The sequence below is a fragment of the Crinia signifera genome, chromosome 8 (genome assembly GCF_055691185.1).
Source record: "Crinia signifera chromosome 8, ASM5569118v1, whole genome shotgun sequence".
Classification (NCBI taxonomy): Eukaryota; Metazoa; Chordata; class Amphibia; order Anura; family Myobatrachidae; genus Crinia; species Crinia signifera.
The window spans coordinates 147,625,496-147,650,832 of record NC_139224.1 but is presented as its reverse complement, the minus strand read 5'-3'; the positions used below and the strand labels follow the sequence as shown (position 1 = coordinate 147,650,832).

The 25,337-nt window shown below is 42.8% G+C and overlaps 1 protein-coding gene and 1 long non-coding RNA gene across 5 annotated transcripts; one reads left to right on the top strand and one right to left on the bottom strand.

Annotated features, from left to right (window-relative positions):
- Window positions 1–698: 698 nt before the first annotated feature.
- Window positions 699–23,068, top strand: LOC146026577 (uncharacterized). 4 transcript variants are annotated; one of them, XM_083157358.1, is made up of 6 exons: window positions 699–4,045; window positions 11,321–13,034; window positions 13,194–13,327; window positions 14,984–15,106; window positions 21,110–21,323; window positions 22,723–23,068. In XM_083157358.1, exons 2-6 carry the CDS (start codon window positions 12,881–12,883, stop codon window positions 22,734–22,736), a joined length of 639 nt encoding a protein of 212 aa, XP_083013484.1. In that variant the 5' UTR covers window positions 699–4,045; window positions 11,321–12,880; the 3' UTR covers window positions 22,737–23,068. The 4 variants fall into 4 exon arrangements, with proteins under 4 accessions (XP_083013484.1, XP_083013483.1, XP_083013486.1 ...); XM_083157357.1 differs by lacking the exon at window positions 699–4,045 and adding an exon at window positions 4,762–5,439 and having other exon boundaries at window positions 8,352–13,034; XM_083157360.1 differs by lacking the exon at window positions 699–4,045 and adding an exon at window positions 4,766–5,439 and having other exon boundaries at window positions 8,352–12,782.
- Window positions 13,172–17,140, bottom strand: LOC146026578 (uncharacterized). Its single transcript, XR_014454490.1, has 3 exons — window positions 17,040–17,140; window positions 14,975–15,104; window positions 13,172–13,321 (listed from the first exon to the last, which is right to left on the bottom strand). It is a non-coding gene; the product is annotated as an uncharacterized LOC146026578 (long non-coding RNA).
- Window positions 23,069–25,337: the final 2,269 nt, after the last annotated feature.

The window sequence follows — 25,337 nt, the reverse complement described above, 5'->3', positions numbered from 1 at the left end:
AGGGTACTCTGCCTGCTTTTGTGTATAAATGTATTTGGGGTGAGGAAGAACACCCCCATAGAGTGCACATCCCAGCTGCCTCCTTTTTGCGCAGATCCTGTTTCACTCACATCTGTGTATATCCAGTGCTCAATATATGCAAAGCAACAAAACAGGCAAGGTTTCAACAGGTCCAACTTTACATACTACACAGGACCTATATAACACGTCTGCTAGTGGCTCATTTTGAAACCTTCAATAGACTTGTCCATAAGTGGCCAAATTCTGGATTGAAGTCATAGAAGTGATGTCATTTATGGGCATCCCTAGAAATGTATGTACCCCGAGATCATGTATCCTAGCTATGGTGGAGGATACACCACTAGACAGGAGCGCTAGATTATTTTTAATTAGCATTCCCTGGTCAAGATATGTATTGCCAGAAAGTGGATGGCGAAGGCGGGACCTAAGTTAGACATGTGGTTACCTCTGGTAAATGTAACCAAGGAACATGAGAAATATATGATGGACATGAGTCCATCGCGTTCAAATTGGCTAGAAGGATGGCTCAAAAATTCCACAAGATCTGGGACAGGCGGGTGATCCCTGTGGAGACTAATAGAGATGGGGACTAAATGGCACTAGATGGAGAAGTGGACTGGTTTTATAAAGCGATGTTTCTGAGAATACTGATACATTAGATAAAAGTAGGGAATCTCTGTTAACCTAAAGAGGGGGGGGGGGGGGGGGTTGGGTAAAGATAAAGTAGTAATTGCAGAATGTATAATTGTTAACGACCGTTAATGTGTAGTTGTTGTGTTGTGCTCTGGTCTACGTGTTTCTATACGCAAGTAGCACAGGTGTGAGATTAAGACACGACACCAGAGATAAGCCAATAATGATTAGGAAAATGTATTTTAAGTTGAGTAAGGCTGGTTATTATTTCAATTAAATAAAAGCACAATAATATATTATTACACAAAAGTAAGAAGTTTAATGTTTGTAGTTATGCTGGGAGAAACAGTATTAAAGGAAATAAATTTATCACAAAATCAATGAGAAGCTGAATAGCTGAGGCATTATTAGGAAAAGGTAATTAACACATAATAATATAGAGATAATTAGAGGTAAGGAGTGCAAAATAGATTGAAATAAGATTGGATATAAGCATAAAAGTTGGAAGAAGAATTTAATTTATAGGTGATTTGGAAGTCATAGAGGCTATGGGCACAGCACTACAACTTAAATTAAATCGGGAAAATGAAATGATATTACATAGTAGTTAAGGCTGAATAACTTGCGTCTATCGAGTTCAACCTTTTATTACAGATGGAGCGTGGCCCATCTTTGCAGGGGAGGGAGTAAGATTCGCCAGCCGCCATCACCTGCCAGCCGCTGTAAGGGGACACGCACATGTCCCCTTACAACGGGGGTCCTCGCCGATGGTCGCCCCAGGTCCCCGCCGCCTTGCCGCTACCCCCCCAACCCTGTCCGTCTCCCTGAAGCGGAGACGGACAGGGTTCCCGTCCCCCCGCCGACGGGAAACTGGGACGCACGTGCGTGTGAGACGCATGCGCGTCCCAGTCTCTATCGCCGGCGCTCGCCAGTGCAAGGGATCTGGCAAGCATCGGCCAAAGATGGGACACGCTACATCTGTAGCTTCACCCGTTGTTATACGTAGTGTATTCTGATATCTTTAAAGACAGATTATGATTATTGTTTGTACCCCTGGATGTTTTAACCAATAGATGTTTGTCCAACCTTATTGTAAACATATTTATTGTCAGCCGACACCACCTCTCCAGAGTTCCATAGTTTGGCTGCCCTGACCGTAAAAAAAATGTTTCCTTCTTAGGAACCAAAATCTTTTTTCCTCTAATCTAAACTCATGCCCACATGTCATAGAGTCCTTCCTTACAGTAAAAAGGGCGCCTGATATATTTGTACATGTTAAGCATGTCCCCCCTTAAACGTCTCTTCTTTAGCATAAACAATACCAATTTGTTCAATCTGTCCTCAATTCTCCATTCCCTTTTTTAGCTTTGTCGCTCTTCTTTGGATTTTTTCCAGATTTATTTATTTATTTATTAACAGTTTCTTATATAGCGCATACAAATTCTTCAGCGCTTTACAGAGCATAGTTATGAGCAAACACATAACAAATTACATTACAAGACAGTTTAGGACAAGTACATGGTTAATACGGATAGTTGCATCAGGGGACAGGACACTGAAGCAATTATCAGGGTGGCAGTGGTTTATATATTCTAAGAAAGGCACATGAGGAGAGAGGGCCCTGCCCGTGAGAGCTTACATTCTAAAGTGCTGTGAGGCAGTAATGCTAACCATTACACCATCCGTACATTCTATGATGTCCTTTTTATAGTGCGGGGCCCAGAATTGTACTCCGTATTCTAGATGTGGTCTAACCAATGCTTTTTGTAATGGCATAATTACTTTTGAGTCCCTAGTCTCCATGCCCCTTTTTATACCTGCTAGGATCCTGTTGGCCTTATTTGTTGTTACAGTATATGACATTGAGCTCTACACCCCAGTTTGTTATCAATTTGGACTCCTAGGTCCATTTCAAGGACCGCTTAGGTTATAACTAGCACATTGATTATGTTTCCCAAGATGCATGACCTTGCATTTATCTACATTATACTGTACCTAATTTTCCACTTTTTTGCCCACTCATCTAATTTATTAAGATCACTCTGAAGCACGGAGACATCCTCGGTTGATCTAAATACTCTACTCAGTTTTGTATCATCAGTAAAGATGGAAATATTTCTGAGTATTCCCACCCCAATGTCATTAATAAAGATGTTAAATAAAATGGGCCATAGTACCGACCCTTGTGGCACTCCACTTAGTACTGTTATCATATCTAATACTGCTCCGTTAACAACCACTCTATGTTCTCTATTACACAGCCAGTTCTCTACCCATCTTCAAATTCGTACCCCAAGTCCCAGATCCTCCATTTTGTTCATCAACCTCTTATGTGGCACTGTGTCAAATCTAGGAAGACCACGTCTATAGCATTTCCAATATCAAGGTTGTTGCTGACATCCTCATAGAAGCCTAGTAAATTTGTTTGGCATGAGCGATTTTTTTACAAACCCATGTTGGCTAATACAGATTAAACTATGGAGCTCTAAATATTTTTGGATCCCATCTCTTTTCGCTACTTTGATTACCCCTTTACAAACTTGATTTAATTCTTTGTACTTACTGAATATATCAAAGATAATCTTCTGTAAGTCATGTTTTTGTACAATTTCTAATAACCTGTCGTGGCTGTTATACTGCTTTATCCAATTATAACAAATAAAGATTGAATTTAAAAAAAAAAGAAGAGAGAAGACCCACAAGCAGATGCAGAACGAAGAAGTAAGTGAAACATACATACAAGTTGTGGTTATATAGCAGCGTAAGTAAAGTATCAAGGAGCGCTCTAACACATCAGCCGACACCGCACAGCGTGTAGATAGACCGTCCTCCTCGACTACCAGATGGGAATCACGTCACTGCTGGAAACCATGTCCACTGCGTTTCGTCATCTGTTTGGACTTCCCCAGGAGCTGTCTAAGTCCAAACCAATGATGAAACGCGTTGGGCGTGGTGCATGTCGACCTAAATAGGGTCGGCCTAATGACCCTGTACCCATCGCATTGTAGCTTTCAATATAGCGCTTTTTTTTTAGCAATTTTTTTTACGTGTAACATTTTTTTATTTATGTCTATCACTTATGTATCACTCCTTAGTACATAGCTCCTGTTTTTCTTAGTAACACTTACTAACACTCTAGCCTCTCACTAGGGTGGGTAAAATTAGCTGTACTTTGGTACTATGGAGTGTGCATCTGCTGATACTGTAATATTTCCTCTAGGTTCTCCTGGCCTCGCACTCAGCTTACAGCCAGTTGTTGGCTGTGAAGGTCATGAGCAAGAGATGGCTCCTAGAGATCGGCGTAGAACATGCATTCATGGAAAGAAAAGTGCTAGACCTTGCATCTGGGTGCCCATTCCTCATCCATGGCTACTTCTCCCATCAGACCAAGGTACGGCTGTGACTGCCTCTGTATTACTGAATATCCCCATTTATCATTCAGTACATGGTGATAAAGGGAATATCAAGCACTTGGTGATAAAGTCATTATTGAGGGTAGACAGGAAGACTGAACTGAATGTTGTACCTGAGTGTATGTCCGTAGTGTCTCACCCACTAAATGCTGCCTTCTGTGTTACATCGCTGTCCTATCTCCTGCTACATCTACTCCTCCCCTGCTGGAACTGGCCTATTTACTTGGCTTAAATTGTCACAAACAGTCATTAGAAATAAATCAACACAAGCATTAGGTCGACATGCAAAAGTTTGACATGAAAAAGGTCAACATGTTTTTTGGTGTCTATGGTAACTTAAGTTAACCTGGACACCATATAAGTGCACCGCTTTGCTTGCATGATTCTCACTTTATGCCCAGATAGAAAAGTGTGAAAAACAACTTTTTTTTTTTACAAATAAAACAAGAAAAACTCAAGTCTACCTTTTCCATGATACCCCTTTCTACCCCATAATGACACATCTTACATCTGCACCTAGGAGAGGTAACATCTGAGGCCGGTCTTGCACTTTCCCATGACATGAGAGAGGGCACCTTGATATACCACTGAGCCAGACTACACTGTGACTCATTTACTGTATATGCTCCCAAATTCTGCACCTACGGAGATAATCATCGTATAACTTACAGGAGAGACTTAGGGCTGTTTCACACAGTACGGTTCCTGCCGCACGGTGAAATCCCGTACGGCCAGGGAGCCGTGCCGCACTCAGCAGTTGTGAATGGACACTATTGTGTCCATTCACACGGGACGGCCACGGCCCGGCCGCACGGCTGCAGCCGGATCCCCCCACTGGAAGGGACGGCTGCCGGGCTGTGGCCATCCCTGCCATTATAAAATTCTGAGTGCGGCGCGGCTCCCTGACCGTACGGGATTTCACCGTGCGGCAGGAACCGTACTGTGTGAAACAGCCCTTATTGTAGCAGGAATCTTGGCCATACAAACTGAATACAAAAGAAACCTGCCAATAATGGTCCTGATCAACCTATTTCTCATTTGAGATATTTTAGCGTGAATTGCTTTTATAAATGATTTTACATATGGGCATATAATTATTATGACATAGATATGTCATGTTTGCTACATAATATAATATCATTGAAGGATTAGTAGTAATAAATATATTTTTAGATTATAAAATGTGGAAGTGTATCCATGTCAGACATGCTAATTAATCCAATCAGTAGTGCAGAAATGTGTATTTGTTGCTATTGTGTGGTTCTTTTTAGAGATCTTAATATGCTATCACAGGGATATAAAAAACTTCTGCAGCTGTAGCATTAAAGTATAAGTAACACCTCCATGGACCAACGGGTGTACCTTGAAAATTGTATTAACCCCTTCATGACAGAGCCAGTTTTTGCCTTCCTGACAGAGCCCTTTTTTTCAAATCTGGCATGTATCACTTAAGTGGGGATAACTTTTTTTTGCTTTTACTTATCCCAGTGATTTTGAGATTGTTTTCTCGTGACACATTGTACTTCAAGTTAGTGGTAAATTTTCGTCGATACAGTCTGTGTTTTTTTGTGAAAAATACCAAAATGTCGTAAAAAAATGGAAAATTTTGCGATTTGCAAAATGTTAAATTTTCTGCTTGTGAGACAAATAATCTTACCACTCAAAATAGTGAATAACTAACCTAGACCATATGTCTACTTTATGTTGCCATCATTATTTCAACCTCATTTTCATTTTTTTGGACACTAGGAGGCTTAAAATATGAATAGCAAATTCTCAAATTTTCAAGAAAATTTCAAACTCTGATTTTTTTAGGGACCAGGTCAGTTATGATGTGACTTTGAGTGACTTGTATGTGAGACACCCCCATAAATGATGCCATTTCAAAAACTGCACCCCTCACAGTATTCAAAACAGCATTTTGGAAGTTTGTTAACCCTTTAGGTGTTTCACAGGAATTAAAAGAAAGTGTAGGTGAAATTTCAAAATTTCATTTTTTTTGCAGATTTGCAATTTTAATACATTTTTCTAAGGAACACAGTAGATTTTACTAGAGAAATGTGACTAAAAATTGATTCCCCCAATTCTTTGGTTTTCATAAATATCCTATATGTGGCCCTAGTGTGCACGGTGACCAAACCACAGGCTTCATAATAGAAGGAGCACCTACTTGATTTTGGAGCCTCCTTTTTATGAGATTATTTTTTAGGCACCATGTAGGTTTCTAGGCACCATAAGATGCTAAAAGTTAGGTACCCCCCCACAAGTGACCCCATTTTGCAAACTACACCCTTCAGGGAATTCATCTAGGGGTATAGTGTACATTTCAAACCCCCAGGGGTTTCACCAATTGTGGTACAACTGGGCAGTGAAAATGAAAAAAAATAATTTTTCATTTTCACAGCTCAGTTGTATCAAAATTGGTGAAACCCCGGGGGGTTTGAAATGTACACTATACCCCTTGATGAATTCCCTGAAGGGTGTAGTTTGCAAAATGGGGTCACTTGTGGGGGGGTTCCACTGTATGGGTGTTTCGGGGGTCATTCAACCAGAATCTGTGCTGCAAAATCCAAAAATCACTCCTTCCCTTCTGAGTCCTGCCATGCACCCAACTGGTATTTTTTGGTCACACATGAGGCATTGCCGTACTCGGGAGAAATTGGGGCACAGATTTTGGGGTGCTTTGTCTCCTTCATTCCTTGTGAAAATGAAAAATTTTGAGCCAGATCTGCATTTTTGTGTAAAAAAATGTAATTTTTCATTTTCACTGCCCAGTTGTATCAAAATTGGTGAAACCCCTGGGGGTTTGAAATGTACACTATACCCCTAGATGAATTCCCTGAGGGGTGTACTTTGCAAAATGGGGTGACTTGTGGGGGGGTTCCACTGTATTGGTGCAACATAGCACCCACCATTCATTCCACCAAAATCTGTGCTGCAAAATCCAAAAAACACTCCTTCCCTTCTGAGTCCTGCCATGCACCCAACTGGTATTTTTTGGTCACATGTGAGGCATTGCCGTACTCGGGAGAAATTGGGGCACAGATTTTGGGGTGCTTTGTCTCCTTCATTCCTTGTGAAAATGAAAAATTTTGAGCCAGATCTGCATTTTTGTGTAAAAAAATGTAATTTTATACAGAAAAATGCAGTTCTGGCTCAAAAATTTTTATTTTCACAAGGAATGAAGGAGACAAAGCACCCCAAAATCTGTGCCCCAATTTCTCCCGAGTACGGCAATGCCTCACGTGTGACCAAAAAATACCAGTTGGGTGCATGGCAGGACTCAGAAGGGAAGGAGTGATTTTTGGTGGTGGAATGAATGGTGGGTGCTATGTCGCATTAGCAAGACCCCCGAAGCACCAATACAGTGGAACCCCCCCACAAGTGACCCCATTTTAGTCACCAGCTTTGGGGGGGGGGCTGGCGCTGCGGCTGGCGGGGGGGTGGGAGGGGTGCTGGTGCTGCGGCAGCCGGGTGGGTGGGAGGGAGGGGGGCTGCCGGGTGGGAGGGGGGGGGGGGCTGGCGATCGGTGGTAATCGGTGCGGTATATACACACACACACACACACACACACACACACACACACACACACATATATATATATATATATATATATATATATATGTGTGTATATATATATACAAATATATATACACACACATATATATATATATATATATATATATATATATATATATGTGTGTGTATATATATATATATATATATATATATATATATATATATATATATATATATATATATATATAAATATATTTTTTCAGTGCATACTGTACATTTAATTTTTAACTTTTTCTGCAGCTTGATGCTGCTGCTGCTGCTGCGGGGGGGAGGGGGGAGGAGGGCAGCGCTGCGTGCGCTCCAGACGCTCCGGGGGAGCCGGGGGAGCTGCTGCTGCTGCCGGGTGAGCGCCCGGCGGGTTCGAGGGGGGGCTGCACATCGGTGGTGATCGGTGCTGTACTTGACAGCACCGATCACCAGTGAATCCCTGTGTTACCGAGCGGCTTAGCCGCCGGTAACACAGGAAACGCTGTGAATGGCTGTTCAGATTTGAACAGCCAATCACAGCGATCGCCGACCGGGGGGGGCACCCCTGCCCCCCCTGGGCGGCGAGGGGGGATGTCTGCTGTCAGGGACAGCAGACATCACCTAACTGTCACTGCGTCTCTAGACGCAGTGACAGTTAGAAGTCATGACGTATATATACGTCATGTGTCGGGAAGTACTTCCCGACCATGACGTATATATACGTCAAATGTCGTGAAGGGGTTAAAGGTATATTAGTACACTTCATCCACCAGCATCATTCTCTAGAATCTGCACTCTTCTGGCCAGACATGGCAACATGCCATTTTGCAAATGCCTCTCGTTAACCATCTTCAGGACATTCAGCTTGAATTTGTACTTCGAGAAGCAAACGCACCGAATTTACCCCATTGTAGACCTATTGAATGATTTGGGGCTCTGTAATAAGAGATATTCAGACTATCCCAGAAAACCCAAAAGTTTGATTGGATTCAAGAGAATATGGAAAAAATATTAGTTTTGAAGTTGTAGCTTCTCATGGAAAAACGCTTATGGAGGGGTTAAGAAAAAAAGTCAGGGCTGTGGCCAACAAAGGAGTAAAGAAGGCAATGGAGGATGGTGTTTTGTAGTTAAGACCTTTGACTACTTGTATCTGAAATTGTAATTAAATATATTTTGTTGTATAAGAGTTTTGACAAAATGTGTCCAGTCTCCGTTAATAGTAGCACTACCTCAACTTGCATATATAGAGTAGGCACTCACCATAGTAATTGATAGTACAAAATATTTTTTATTCCATAAGTAATAGCATTTGGTCGATGTTTTGATCCACCACAGGGATCTTTTTCAAGACACCAGGTAGTGTGCACAGACAGTGCTCTGGGCGACTATTTACAGCATGGTAGTATTTCACTAATTGCTAACACGCCCACTTCCTGGTTACTCAACAAACAGAAGTGGATGGAAAATAGTATTTGTGGAATAGATCCAGGTATTAAACAAACATCAATCAACTAATGGGTTGGCGAACAACCCATAAACTGACTATTTATAAAAAGTGTATGAGCCCTAATGACTCACTTAACCCTTTGGGGCGTAGAGTCTCCAGACGGAATATCCACCTGGACTCGATAGAATGAAAGCACAGCACTATTGCACTTTATTTGTTGCCCATCCTGATGAAAAGGCGTGCCTGCCTTGAAACGTTGACGAGTATGTAACAACTTCGTGTTCCACTAAAAAAACTTGTTGCTTTAAAGCCTGGAGAGTGCCGCTCGTCATTCCTAAGGATTCTTGGGGATACCCTATCAATTATATATATTATAAAATTAAACAAACAGTACCTGATTTATGTATCTTTTGACTTAACTAGCATGTGATTCATAGTGTTGTTAAGGCTAATTAGTAGTGGTTGGCTGTATGGTTAGGCCCATACCATTGTTACAGATAATTAGTAGTGGATGGCTGTGTAGTTAGTGCCATACTATTGTTACATATAATTTGTAGAGGTTGGCTGTGTAGTTAGTGCCATACTTTCGTTACAGATATTTAGTAGTGGTTGGCTGTGTGGTTAGTGCCATGCTATTGTTGGCTGTATGGTTGGCTGTATGGTTAGCGCCATACCATTGTTACAGATAATTAGTAGTGGATGGCTGTGTAGTTAGTGCCATACTATTGTTACATATAATTTGTAGAGGCTTGCTGTGTAGTTAGTGCCATACTTTCGTTACAGATAATTAGTAGTGGTTGGCTGTGTGGTTAGTGCCATACTATTGTTACATATAATTTGTAGAGGTTGGCTGTGTAGTTAGTGCCATACTTTCGTTACAGATATTTAGTAGTGGTTGGCTGTGTGGTTAGTGCCATGCTATTGTTACAGATAATTAATAGTGGTTGGCTGTGTAGTTAGTGCCATGCTATCGTTACAGATAATTAGTAGTGGTTGGCTGTGTGGTTAGTGCCATACTATTGTTACATATAATTTGTAGAGGTTGGCTGTGTAGTTAGTGCCATACTTTCGTTACAGATAATTAGTAGTGGTTGGCTGTGTAGTTAGTGCCATGCTATAGTTACAGATAATTAGTAGTGGTTGGCTGTGTAGTTAGTGCCATGCTATAGTTACAGATAATTAGTAGTGATTGGCTGTGTAGTTAGTGCCATGCTATTGTTACAGATAATTAGTAGTGGATGGCTGTGTAGTTAGTTCCATGCTATCATTACAGATAATTAGTAGTGGTTGGCTGTGTAGTTAGTGCCATGCTATAGTTACAGATAATTAGTAGTGGTTGGCTGTGTAGTTAGTGCCATGCTTTCGTTACAGATAATTAGTAGTGGTTGGCTGTGTGGTTAGTGCCATGTTATCATTACAGATAATTAGTAGTGGTTGGCTGTGTGGTTAGTGCCATGCTATCGTTACAGATAATTAGTAGTAATTGGCTGTGCAGTTAGTGCCATGCTATAGTTACAGATAATTAGTAGTGTTTGGCTGTGTAGTTAGTGCCATACTATCGTTACAGATAATTAGTAGTGGATGGCTGTGTAGTAAGTGCCATGCTATTTTTACATATAATAGTAGTGGTTGGCTGTGTAGTTAGCGCCATGCTATCGTTACAGATAATTAGTAGTGGATGGCTGTGTAGTTAGTGCCATGCTATTGTTACAGATAATAGTAGTGGTTGGCTGTGTAGTTAGTGCCATGCTATCGTTACAGATAATTAGTAGTGGATGGCCGTGTAGTTAGTGCCATGCTATCGTTACAGATAATTAGTAGTGGATGGCTGTGTAGTTAGTGCCATGCTATTGTTACAGATAATTAGTAGTGGTTGGCTGTGTAGTTAGTGCCATGCTATTGTTACAGATAATTAGTAGTGGATAGCTGTGTAGTTAGTGCCATGCTATAGTTACAGATAATTAGTTGTGGATGGCTGTGTAGTTAGTGCCATGCTATAGTTACAGATAATTAGTAGTGGTTGACTGTTTGGTTTGAGATGTACAATTCTAGTCTAGTCTTTATGCTTCCGGTCCCTGAATATACAATATGTAGTAATTTTCACCAATGCACAGGAGCAGAAACCTCACATTAGGTCAATACTACATTTAAAAATAAATACATGGGGCCATTGTCAGAGAATAGGGAGCATTTCTGGGAATAACTCAGCTATTATTTATACATCCTAACTATGTAACATAACTTGTTTTCTATCCAACAGATTCTATGCAGCAGAGATTGTATGCGGGATTCAAATCCAAGGGCATTGTCCATGAGTAGTTATATAGTTACAGTATGACAATAGTATAATAAAGTGATATTACTATGGAGTGTAATGACTTCAGGCTCTTCCTGCACTTGTGTCACGCTGCCAGAGAGGACGACTGAGGTAACACACAAAAATAACCTGACCCCATTTATAAGCTTCTCCCCTTCCACAACTGGGAACGACCAGCTTCAGCCTCCGTTGTTGCTCTCTATAACATCAAACCCACTAGTTATTTATACTGCAACCACACATATTATTATCACAAGGGTTATTGGGCTGAGAAAGGTTCCACTACTAATAACCTAGAATTCTGCTGAACACATACAATTGTACATGACCTAGTGGGGTATTCAATTCTGACTGTGGGAATGTTCCAACGTGGATTGTCGAGATACGGCCGTGAATTCTACAATCCATGGTCGTTTCCGACAAAACAAATCTGACTGGTTTGAAAGTCGGATCTGTTTTGAGGAGATCCTTCTATGCATTTAATAGGCGGCAGGCACTATTTCTACTGTTGGAAACCGAGCACAGCATTGAACATTCTCCATCGTGGAATCATAGGGACACTACAGCTAAATCTGATTACATTAGTCCTTGCTCCCAAACATCTAAAACTACTATTAGTTAGAATATACACATGTAATGTGCAATATAATTTATGTACCAAATAATTCCTGTTTGTATGAAAACAAAGATTTTCTTTTCTTCACAGCGACCTAAAACCAGAGAACATCTTGGTGACTCCAACAGGACATTTCAAGATCGCCGACTTCGGTCTGGCCCTTGAGATCACGCCTAGAGACGAGCACAGGATTGAACATCCTCCATCGTGGAATCATAGGGACACTACAGCTAAATCTGATTACATTAGTCCTTGCTCCCAAACATCTAAAACTACTATTAGTTAGAATATACACATGTAATGTGCAATATAATTTATGTACCAAATAATTCCTGTTTGTATGAAAACAAAGATTTTCTTTTCTTCACAGCGACCTAAAACCAGAGAACATCTTGGTGACTCCAACAGGACATTTCAAGATCGCCGACTTCGGTCTGGCCCTTGAGATCACGCCTAGAGACGAGCACAGGATTGAACATCCTCCATCGTGGAATCATAGGGACACTACAGCTAAATCTGATTACATTAGTCCTTGCTCCCAAACATCTAAAACTACTATTAGTTAGAATATACACATGTAATGTGCAATATAATTTATGTACCAAATAATTCCTGTTTGTATGAAAACAAAGATTTTCTTTTCTTCACAGCGACCTAAAACCAGAGAACATCTTGGTGACTCCAACAGGACATTTCAAGATCGCCGACTTCGGTCTGGCCCTTGAGATCACGCCTAGAGACGAGGGTGTTACTGGCTGTGCTAGAAGGTGTGGTGTCATTATTCCTGAGGTAAATGCAAAGGGTTTCCTACTGTTTCCTCATGTAACTATGTACATGGGGCCTGATTCCAACCCCATATGTGACCGCATGTAGCCATTTTGGGAAAAATGGGCATTCACTGTAGCACGCACATGCATCTTTGTGTAGTTCTGGCTGATTCTGATGGATTTTCTTCATCTCTCTCTCTCCATGTGCCGAATGTAATGAAGTCTGATGTCAGCAGCTGTGCGGGATCCAGCACCGTATGTGAAATCGTTATTTGTAGGTGCTAAGTGGGCAGAAGCACAGAAGAGGACCGTTTCGGGGAGGGGGGGGGCATATAAACACCTCACCCCGAAACTTCCCCCCCCCCCCCCCCCCCCCCCTCCAGCAAAAATGGAAAAAGTAAATACTTAATAATGAATCTCTCTCTTCTGGTAGGTGCATTTCAGCAACACGGAGAGTATTGGTTCTCATTTGAAGTCATCTTGAACCAAATGATTTTCAAAGGTCATGCTGGGCATCCATCAAGATTCTCTGCACCAGGATCACCTGTCGTAGACCTAATTCTAAAGGTAAATAAGATATTACATTTATACATTATTGTAAATAATGTAATTGGGTGTATATAACTGTATATGATGATGTATGTTAAGAACCATTAGTCACTCTATCTGATCTACTCTACTGTCCAATTGCTGCTACAAACCAACTCTGCACTCTGACATACAGCTACTGTTACTGACTATTTAATGCACTATGGGCCTGATTCATAGTGTATCCAGATAGCACAGATGCTGTGTCTTTGGGTTCAGCAGCTGTGCTAAAATATGCAAATGTCACATAAGGCAATTTGTGTAACTAGACGCCTCCTTTTCTGATCCAGTGATAAGTCTGAGGATGCAGCATCGGATGAACTGCTTGTACATCAGACATCTGAGTCACCCTCAGGTTACACAGGATGTCTGGTGATAGCACTCTGCTGGGGCCAGTAAATTCCGGCTTCAGAATGCCCAGGAAACCCCCGTTTTGTGGAACACTGTTGCCACCCCAAATGCCAGCAGTATGTCAATTATGCAGCAGCTTTTATGGCACTACAAGTGACATCGCAGGACCTGGTCTGCACATGCGCAGATCGGTTCAAAGTTATCAAACTGTGAAAATTGTCCAGCGTGCAACTCTGAATCAGGACTGCTGGGACGGAGCTGTAGCTAAACATGTAGACCAGTGGAGAAGTTGCCAATAGCGACTACAGATGGAGCAGCTCCCGTCGGAGCTGCTCCTGGTGATTGAATCCCCAACTGCCTGCCACTGGAAGGAGCTGCATGCGCACGAGGTGCTCACGCGCCCTGTTCAGACAGAGCCCTGCTGCAGCTGCCTCCAGCCCCCCCAATCCTCCATCTGTATCTCTGCTTTTATGTGGCATTTATCAAATACATTGTATGTAGGGTGGCCGATCCCGGGATTTGGCCCTAAAAAGTCCGGGATTTCAATCCCGGGATTGGAGTATCCAATCCCGGGATTTCGGTATTAGACTGCGCATGCGCAGTCTAATACCGGGCAGCGTCTGAACACTCGCTCAGACGCTGCCCGACTGTTCCAGACCCCTGCGTGCGGCCTGCGCAGCATGACGGTCACGCTGTGCAGGCCACGCACACCGCCCACAGCCCCACACTGCTGTCAGTGTCACTCCTCCTGGCTGCCCGCCCGCCCCCACCTCTTCTCCTGCGCCGGCCAGCCCGCCCATTCACTGACGCCGGCCCGCCCGCGCCTTCCTCCCGGCTGCAGTGCTGATATGAGGAGGTGCACGAGCCCGACGGCACCGTGCACCTCAGAACCCACACCACTCCCGGCCGCCCGCCTGCCAATGTAAGTAAATCTGCGGGTCGGCCGGTGTGGGGGTGGGTATCGGGCACATGCCAGCAAACTAAGGATGCCAATCCCGGGATTGAGCATTTTCCGGATCCCGGGATTGAAAAAATGCCCCGGGATTGGCATCCCTAATTATATACAATGGTAGGTACAGTAGAAGCTAATTGCTATGGACCTCCACCAATCTTCATTGCTTAATGCATCAGCCCCAAAGTCCCCTCATAATTATCTGTCATAATTATCATATTGTGGCCATGGAGAAATCCCTTTATATTCTTCTGTGCCGGCAGCAGAAATGTTTGTACAATGATTGTATTGAGCAACTGTGCTGTATAATTACATCCAAATACCTTTTTCAGCTTGTCAATAACCATCTGGGCCAAGAACCAGGAGTTAATGACAGCATCCGCCACCACCCCTTCTTCCAGCACATCGATTGGGTCGCCATGGAATCCCTTGGGATGGAGCCCCCATACTTCCCTGTAAGTATAAAACAGAACTTCCATGAGCTACTCATTGCTGGTCAGCAGATAATGTATAAGTGCCAAACACATACATGGGGTGTGGATTAAGGGATCGGCTCTGTCTATATAGACAGCCATTATGTCAGCATGCAATAGTCTGACAGGGTCACTAATTAGACAAGATCATTAGGTAGACATGTAATACCCTCAAAGTGGTGGTTAGACACTATATATAAATAGATATTAAATGTTGTATTTAAGTTATACAGTAAATCCCTCATAGAGGATGGTAAATGTAACATTAGTAATAAATAAATGCCTTATAGAAAGTATTAAGGAGTTAATACTCCTCATGAAATGGAAATTGAGGACTGAGGACTGTTTTCCCCTCATAAAGTAAAAATGGTATAGTCCGAATAATCTGATCCATAGAACAACATTGGAGCAATATACCATTTTCCCTGCTTACAGGGGAAAATCTTTTGTTTGCTACCAAATGCCATAAATAAAGTTGTCAGGCTCATGTGGACCACTTAAGAAAAAGTTGTTTATAAACCAGCACAAATTCTGAGATCCGTGAAGTATTTTAAAATCTTTACCCATTTTCTTAACATAGACTGGGAAACAAGTTTCATGGAAGTATGTTACACAACTAATTTACAACCCAAATCATTGTACAATTCACATGGACATTAATTACAAAATTTCTCTTTGGTATTTTATTAAGCTGGAATGCTGCTGAGTAATATTTTCTTAACTGTAAAAATTGAAAATGGTTATCACAAATTACAATACCCTGCATGCACTACATATCACAGCAAAAAACTTTTACAATTCACTAAAACAGTTAATAATATTAAATAATAAAGGCAATTTACAAATAACCAAAATAAGTTTGCATCACCTATGGGGCCCCATTTATGTCTACTATGTAGTTCACGTTGGAGTACTCAACTTTAATCCTGATAGCTCCTTATACAGGTCCCCAAGCTCGGAGTCTCATGCTAAGTATGGACATTGCGCCATAGGCCGACTTTATTCCAAAGGGAAACGTTTTCCTTTCTTTGTATTGAATATGACACCGTTCAGCACCCAATCAGTGGCTACTATTTAACTTTCTTCAGGTAACTTTCTCAATTGAAGGATCTACTTCTAGCTGATAATTATTTGACTCCTTTTGTGTAATGTAACTATCAATGACGGCTTTGCACTGGAAACATCCGCTGACATAGCTGCAGCAGCAAATCCTTACACTGTAGCTAGTATTTGCAGTTCAGGGTTACACAGCAAAGGACCCGAATCCGTAGTACACTTATTGCATGTGACACTTTCTTGGGCCAGCTTTCATTAATATACACAGTCTTGCCATGGAGGTGTAGTCTAAGGGGTTTGGGTTATACCTCTCTTGATGGCTATGTCCTGATACCTGGCTGCAAGCAGCTGCCCCGGCTTGTCTTATTTTGAGGCCTCAGCCTTCGGTAACAACTTGCTGAGGATGAAGGGATTGCTTTGAAGATTATTGGCACTATAACGCTCCATACAACTTACAAACCAGAGTCAGATGATTATGGCAACAATGTTCCTTTCACCCCTTACTTGAGGGTTAGCTAGTCATTTACATCAGGGCTATAGACACAGGACAGCCCTTCCTCCATTTCAGTTACCTCAGAGTCTCTCTAACTGCCACTAGTCATGTGACCTGACCCTGCCTGCTTGTGCAGCTGCCGAGGCTGCTGGGATTTTTTCCACCTGTGTAAACATGTACACTATAGCGCACTGCACAGTGCCATTTGTAACACCTTGTATAGGGGGGTATTACACATGGACGAACTGATAAATATTAAGGAGGCAGGTGATAGTTAAACAGTTCCTGAGCAGACTTATTGGTGGACAGAGGTGCAAAGCAGGAGCCAGCCATTACTGCTACCTCACAGAGGGGAGTGAGACTTACCAGAATGTTGTTGGCATCTCCTCCCTCTCAGCAGTTAACAGGCAGCATCAGCAGCAAATCCAGAGTGCAGTCCTGACAGAGTATCTCAGCAAACAGGTGGCGTCATAACAGGGGCAGCACCAGGTGGAGTCAGGGGGAAGGCCTACAATACAGAAGATAGAGGAGTGGTGAGTGAGCCCAGCCCCCAGGAACTCCATATATGGCCAGTGTAGGCTGTACCAAGCAGATTGACAGCAGCACACATAATATACTCTTCCAGCAGAGAGTGAGACAGAGTAGGGATGGCCATCGACGCATTCACCATCGATGCTTGCCATCAATGGCATTTTAGGATGGAACCATTGATGGCTATAAACCATTCTATTGCGCCAGCCATCAATAGTTCCCACCATCGCTTACTTGCACATGCGCAGAGGAACGGGGGGGGGGGGGGGGCCGCCGCCGGGAGGTGCACGCATGCACGATAGAACTGTACCTAGTCGCGCTGGATAATAAGGTTTTCTTCTGCGCATGCACCTGGATGGCTCCTCCTTCCAGTCCAACTGTGTGACGTCATGGATGTCTCTCGCCGAGCCAAGGAAAGGAGGAAGCCGCGCACGCACCACCAGCACGCGCACAAACAACTTCAAGTCGCCAGTGCCGCAGAGCCACATTACATCATTCATCAATTTGCTAAGTTCAGAGTGAATCAGAGACAGTCTAGGACTTGGAGTCGGACTCGGAGAGGGTGGTATAGCCGTGCAGCTGGCCAGCAGCTAGCAGGGTAAAAGAAAAAAAATAATTGCCATCGGATGCCATCCATCGATGGCATCAAACTATTTGACCCTCGCCTATCGATGCCCAAAACATCGAGCACTAGGTCCTGACCATCAATGTTTTGGGAACATCGATAGCCAATGGCCATCCCTAAGACAGAGGGGTGTGGTATAGGGTTCCGACAGTCATTAGCCCGACGTCGGAATCCCGACTGCCCGGACTCAGACAGCATGGTGAGCGCAACAAAGCCCCTTGCGGGCACGGTGGCTCGCTATGCTCACCACCTATTCTATTCTCTCTCAGGACCCCCACGAGGGAAAATAGCGGGCGGCCGTTGGGCACCCATCTGTCGGCATTTTGACAGTCGGGATCCAGACGTCGGGTAAATGACAGTCGGGATCCCAACGTCGGACAGCGTCCGGCACCCAGACAGAGACAGTAGCTATACACTAATGCTGTGTACACACGGTCCGATTTCCTTTCCGAGGAACATCAGATTGGCATCGGATCTGAATCGGATGCAGATCGCAAGGGTTTTAACCCTTGTGATCCCGATCCGATCCCAATGCGCGTTCACGTATCGGAAGCCAGAAAGTCTTGGCTGCCTTGTCTATATAGTGCAGATCTGCACTATATAGTCAAGATAGGATGCAAATCGGATGTGCCTTAAGATCCTATCCACGATCCTATCTGATCAGATCGTGGATAGGATCTTAAGGCACATCTACTGTGTGTACACACCATTACAGAGAGCAGCCAGCTATTACAGATTTGGGACAGCTGAGTGAAACAATAGTTAGGCAGCCCTTACAGCTGACAGGGAGATTACAGTCACAACAAATCCAACACAGCTGAGAGAGACATCAAATCCCCTGCATTGAGGAGAGTCTACAGCTATCTTAAAGCACTGACATACCTTAGAGACAGATTATAAATATCTTATTTATAAAGGCAAAATCTTTTATTATTACACTCTGTGAGAGAGATTGAAAGTGAAGGAAAAAGACTGCATTCATCATTAGCAGCTAGTTTTCTGCAGTTCTACAGCGAAAGCTTGTAATAGTCCCATCCTGCATGTTGCTTACTGGGAGGACGCTCCCAGAGCCATCGCATATAGCGTATAATTAAAAGTAGTGAAGTGAAACATTTCCAAAACTCCAGTAAAACATTTCTTCAACTGCTATCATAAAGTGGAATTGAAAGGCAAGAGACTTTCGGATTGAAGGAGACTTAGCCAAATTGCAAAAAAATAGATTAACTCATATTTATTCATCTTTAACTTACCTTGAACTTCGTAAGGAACTATGTTTAAAACATGGTGAGATACAGTGGAGACACTTTTCCTTAAGGATAAACAGGAAAACAATTGCTTTTAATGCTGTGTACACACGGGTCTATATGATTGCTGGGGATATATTGCTAGCAATATATCCCCAGCAATCATATTGCTAGTGTCTCCTTTTCATCAGCGATGAAAAGGAGACACTGCTACGGGGCGGAGGCGGAGCGCAGCAGCAGGTGACGGGAGGAGGGAGGGAGCAGCGTCGCACCACATGGGAGAACAGCTCTGATTTCTCCGGCGCTGACCTCCTGCCCGGCGATCGCTGGGGGAAGCCGCTGGTCGCAGGAGCATGCTCCTGTGACCAGCGACCATGAAGGGCTGGCCGTGGGAGCGCACTCCCAGCCATCTATCGCCGGCTGCACATGAAATCACTGGCAATATGGTCGCTGAGCAACCATTTTGCCAGCGATTTCATACATAATTGCACCCGTGTGTACGCACCTTAAGACTTCTAGTAGCTGCAGCTAGGAATCACTATAATTAATCTTTAATACATTAAAGAAGTAACCCAGTTAATTTAATTTGACAACATTTATATTGTTACAACATAATATAGTAGTAGAAATGAATACATTGTTGTTGTTGCCTTATAATTGTTGCAAGACTTGTATAATCAGATGTACATATTATACTGTTGAAATAACCTTTTCCATTTCACGATTAAAAAAATAATTGTTCCAGTACAATAAAGTACTGTTATATTCACTGTGATATTTGTTGTAAAATACTGATAGCATTGTAATTATATGATTGTGATTTCTGGTATAACTATTGACAATAGCATTTACAACCTGCAAAAAGAGACCTGTGCAAGAAGAATATTGATGAGGTAAAAATCGATATACCTAAGTACTTACCTTAATCCGGAAATTACATATTACAGAAGATTACAAAAGTCGTCAATAGGTAGACAGGGTAAACAGGGTTAAAAGGTTGGCATGTGTTTGTTATTTTAGTCCTAACTGTAACTCTTCCTCTAGTGCCCAACCATATCCCTAACCGAGCAAACCTTTACCCTAACCCTCCCCCTAGTGCCTATCCCAAGCTGTCCTCTTTCACAGCCTAAAGGTGCCCATACACTAGTAAGATTTATCTTCAGATCTGGCTGGTTGGAACAAAAACATGGTTATGGATGAGAGACAGTTTTCCAGCATTTCCAAGCAAATGGTCAACTGTCATTTGCTCTCATCCATAACCATGTTTTTGTTCCAACCAGCCAGATCTGAAGATAAATCTGCGTGTGTATGGCCACCTTAACCATTCACCAAGTGGCTAACCATAATCCTAAAAACATTGTTTTATTAACCATTTGTCTGTCAACATTTTAATCCTGTCTAACCCTGTCACCTAGTGACCCTATCTACCCAGCAACCCTGTCTACCTATTGGATGTCAACCATTTGACTGTCCATCCTCTATATAGATAACCATAGAGCTCAGGGCATGTGTATGTACAGATGGAGCCGGCCTCATTGAGTGAGAACTGAGATTATGGCACCAATCAAGACAGTTTGTCCGGCTTTAAGGGGGGTATTCAATCCCAGGCCCGACTGTAAGTACATCCCGACAGTCGGGACCCTGGCCCATCTTCAGTCCGCTTATCTGTTTTTTGACAGGCAGGATTCAATGTCTCGCCTGCTGATCGGCAAAAAGGGGGCCTGTCCGTGAAACCGTCCACAGGTTGTTGACAATCCATGGCCGTTTTTGGCAAAACGGGCCCGACTACTTTTAAAGTCAGGTGTGTTCTGACTAGATGCTGCTTCAATGCTGTTGGGAAAGACAGCATTGAGTAGACGTCCGCCGCTATTTCCCCCGTCGGAAATAGCAACGGGGATTGAATATCCCCCTATAATGGAAACTACTATAAATAACCTTTACATAAAGAAGTTTGCTAAATGCCTCTGTCTGTCTTACACAGTCCTATGGTAGATGTAATAATCACTGATATACACTGTTACTTCTTATTTCTGTAGGCATTCTTTCCACCCTCTGCCTCCAGTAATAACCATCTAGAACTAATGGAGGCAGAAGAGGCCAATTACCCACCAATTACAGCGGCGGAGCAGGCAAATTTTACGGGTTTCTCGTCAATTACCTCCAGCTGGAGAACCTTCCCAAATCCACCTGGTCTAAGTACATCTAGTGAGGCAGAGGCACTGCTGGATGCGACCATGCCAGGTTCTGCATGTAAGTACATTATATCTTCATTTTTCTTACTATTTTTAAACATGTTTTAATGAATATTTTTTAACTTTAAATAGGGGATGATAAAGAAAGAAAGAAAGTAAGGAGAGAGACCTGGGTATAGCAGTAGTATATTAAGCAATACTACATATTCAGAATGGAAAGTTGTACAGTAAGCATCTCACATGATGAAATGCAGAAGCATTAGCCGCCTGTAGAGTATAACAGAGACAGATACAGCTTAGGAGATATACTTATAGTAGAGGGGGAATAGGGGCAGTGGGTGAGTAAAGGGGCAAGTCAGTAATAGTAGCAGAGGCAGGGAGAGGTACAAGGAGTATAGTACCTGTGGCAAGCTCAGGAGAAGCAATAGAACCAGACATCGGTTTCATGGATCCTCATGTTGTGATCCAAGGGGAACAAATACTGGTGAATTTATTCCAGCACTCATTACTTATGCGGCACATAATATACACAGGTGGTATGTACAGCAATAGGATTAATCAGTGCTTTGGAATACATGTATGATACTAGTAATGCAGAGAACTCAGTGTACATATATACTTATGGAGTGAAGAAGAAATAAAATAACGTTCTCTGCAATACTACTATCCTGTAGGATGGGGGAATTCTGTGTTTCTCTCGTCTGGCTTAGCCCCTCCCTTGCCTGGTTTAGCCCCTACCTTGCCTGGCATAGCCCCTACCTTGCCTGGCATAGCCCCACCCTTGCAAGCACTTGCAATGGAACAATAATTTGAGCAACTTGACACTTTTGAGTACCACATATTTATTTCCTGCCTGCTATTGTCATCACCCTGTGCGTATTATTCCCATATTGCACTTTGTTCTGTGTGATACAAAACCCATCCTACTGAAATTGTACCACCCCCCCCCCCCCCCCCCCCAGCCAAAATAGGTTCTGGTGACCCCCCACCGTAATGTTCGCCACACATAGGGCCACACACTGTGATGCCACCTACAAATTACACACACAAAGATCCATAAGCAGGAAAGAGACTCTCTCTAACCAAAAATACCCAGTCTGTACCCCTTCAGTCTCATTTACATATTATATCCTGTAAGTGCAGCCAGCCAACAATTACTTACAAACACTCTGTCCTATCCACCATTTCCCATTAAGATGTGGCCCCTCCCCATAGAACCCCCTGATGTGCAGGTCCAGGTGCTTACTCTACAGATGAGCGCATTAGTGCAAACAGAAGCGTCACAAAGCAGCTTATGCTCTGCAGTCCCGTAATGTTACACTCTAGTAACTTATCCAAGTGTCTATAGATTTCATCGTGGAAACAAAGATTTATATTATGCTATATTGTATCTTGTTATAAATGTGACCAGATTGCACATGGTGTAATAGGTACAATGTACTTTTATAATTATACAGACCATCAGCAGTAATACATAAGGTAAGAGGATGGATTTCACCTGGAAAGATTTGAAGGAGCAGGATTTGATCTACAGTGGCAAAGGCTATCCTTCACATATCTTGAAAAAGGTCTCAGGAACGAAACGCGTCGATTGTGTATTAGGACCAGCCAAACAATTCTAGGACCTCATTGGACATTGCATGTATTTTTTTTTTATAATTTGTTATGTTTTTTTTTTTTTGTTTTCTTCATTGTTTATAAATCTATAGAAGGTTCCATGAATACTGTGTTTTGAAATTTTCTATGAACTTTCCTAATATTGAAATACCTGTGACATTTATCTATTAAAGAACTTTTTTACTGCTTTTAAACTTGGCCTTATCTAAAGAATCATTTTGGACAACTTGGGGAGATAGGAATCATAGAAAGATACCATTACATGTGTGGACACCCTACACTTTATAATCGACCACCACGCCACCACGTACCATGATGGGGGATGGAATCCAGAATCCAGGACTGAATATAATGGGATTCCTATAAACCAAAGAAACTGCTATATGAACATACCACCATCATAGCTTGTGAGTTGGGGTACGCCCATCTTTTCCTCCACCTGTTTTGCAAAAGATACCTTTATATGTGTTGTACTCCTATTTATGTGGTGAGTGAGGTACGCTGTGAAATACGGTACTTACCCACTTACTTCAAGTCACTTTTTTTTTTTACTTTAACCCTTGAGCACTTTTTTACATTTTATTTATTTCCTTTTCCACGTTTTCACATCGGGAGGACCTTGAAATTCCATATTTGAACAAGTAAACACCCTTATGCAGCATAAAAGAAACCTTAATGAGTCTGAAAATATTCCAACCCACCTTGGGCAGAAACAGGTGCTTAATAGAAACATCCAAACACTTTACCTATGCGCCTTTGAAAAGTATTCTCCATCTCTATTTTTTGCTTCTGTTTATGTTAAGGTGTTGGTGACACCCTGGAGGTACAGTATACGTTTCAGGCAGAATTTTGCGCCATCCACTATTACTGTATAAATTATATATTTTATGCTATCCTTCACATAGTTTATGACTATGGATGGCTGGTTGCAGAATTGCCATCGATGGCAACTGCACTGATGGCCATCCCTAATTTCTGTGTGGCCGACAATACATATATCCTGCTGAACTGCTGACACCGAATGCATCCGGATCAGCAGGATCACAGGGCGGTCAGATAACAGGTAAAACACATACATTTCAATGTAAATGGGAAGAGGGAGAGCCGGGTAGTAGCAGTGGCAGTCAGCATGTAGCACAGTGGCAGCAGCACCTCCTCCTCCCCCAGCTCTCAGCAACAAGGAGTGCGATGGTACACCCTGCTGAGCGCTGCTGCAGTCTCACACCATGCTAACAGCACAAGGATGGAATCTACCCGTGCCCCTACATTGAACCCCAGCTGTCTGCATGAGTGTCTGGTTCTCTGAGAGCTTGGTGTGCGCAGCAGAGCAAGTCCTGGGAGAGCACGGACAGAGTGTTACAATAGTCAATGCCGCAGGAGTGGGTATGCCAGGCCGATCGCTTCTAGAATCCTGCAAGCATCCCGTGTCCTATCATGCCTCCAACCGTTACCCCCCACTGCACTTCAAGCAGTGGTCAAATAGGGAATTTTGAAGAGGGGGTATGGAAAAGTGAAGGGGCTGTAGTGATTACTTTAGGATGAGGCACGCCTCATAGTGGCCAATCAACAGCCAGCCAATCAACTCCTACCTGTCCTGTTACAGGTTGGGTTTGAAAAATACATACAATTTAGAAGGTCTCCTGATACTTGGAAAAAAATTTCTTTCTCTCCAGATTTCTCCAAAAAGTGACACTGAAAAAAGAAAAATAGAAAACAATAGTGTAAGATTGTCACAGTTCAGCAACTATTAAAAAGTCACGATGATCACGAGATCCATAGCCAAATGAGTGGTCTACAATGAATAGTAGACAAGTGCAACATCCAATTATACCCCTTTCACACTTGCAAAAATATCCCGGGTTTTTGCACATGAACGCGGGATTTTGCTCAGTGTGAAAGGGTTTTGGACGAATATCCCGTGTTCAGCATTCCGGGATTTCTACCCAGGTCCTGACCTGGGTAGAACCCGGAATCGACACTGGAGGCGGTCAGTGTGAACGGGCATTCCGGGTCAGTGTGACCCAGATCCCGTTCACTGCATTGAAAATGCGCCGCTGGGAGGTGCTGACACCTCCCAGCGCCGCCCCGGCAAAGCCTCCAGATGACGCCACCTGCCCGACTTCATTCCGGGTCGGGTGGCCAGTGTGAAAGGGTACATATCCGGGTAGTGTCCCGGGAAGCATCCGGTCAGTGTGAAAGCGGTATTAGAAGGATGCACATCACACAATGGCTGAAACATCTTCCTCCTCTCCAATTCCAAATGATCACAGTAGGGAATATAGGATGAAAGGCATTGTATAGTGTAGTAACATTTATATTAAACAGAATAAACTGTTCAAAACAACAGGTATGAAACAGAGGACTCTCACCATTAGGCTAACTGACTATGATTATTCTTACTGTTCTTACTGTACATTAATGTGCCCCCTAATCTCTCTATGAAGATATGACTGGT

What these genes read in the sequence shown, in the direction of transcription:
- LOC146026577 (XM_083157358.1), top strand. Translation starts at nt 12,881, where the DNA reads ATGGGCATTCACTGTAGCACGCACATGCATCTTTGTGTAGTTCTGGCT. An exon ending in CGTATGTGAAATCGTTATTT is followed by an intron (nt 13,035 to 13,193) that starts GTAGGTGCTAAG and finishes CTCTTCTGGTAG; the next exon opens with GTGCATTTCAGCAACACGGA. An exon ending in TCGTAGACCTAATTCTAAAG is followed by an intron (nt 13,328 to 14,983) that starts GTAAATAAGATA and finishes TACCTTTTTCAG; the next exon opens with CTTGTCAATAACCATCTGGG.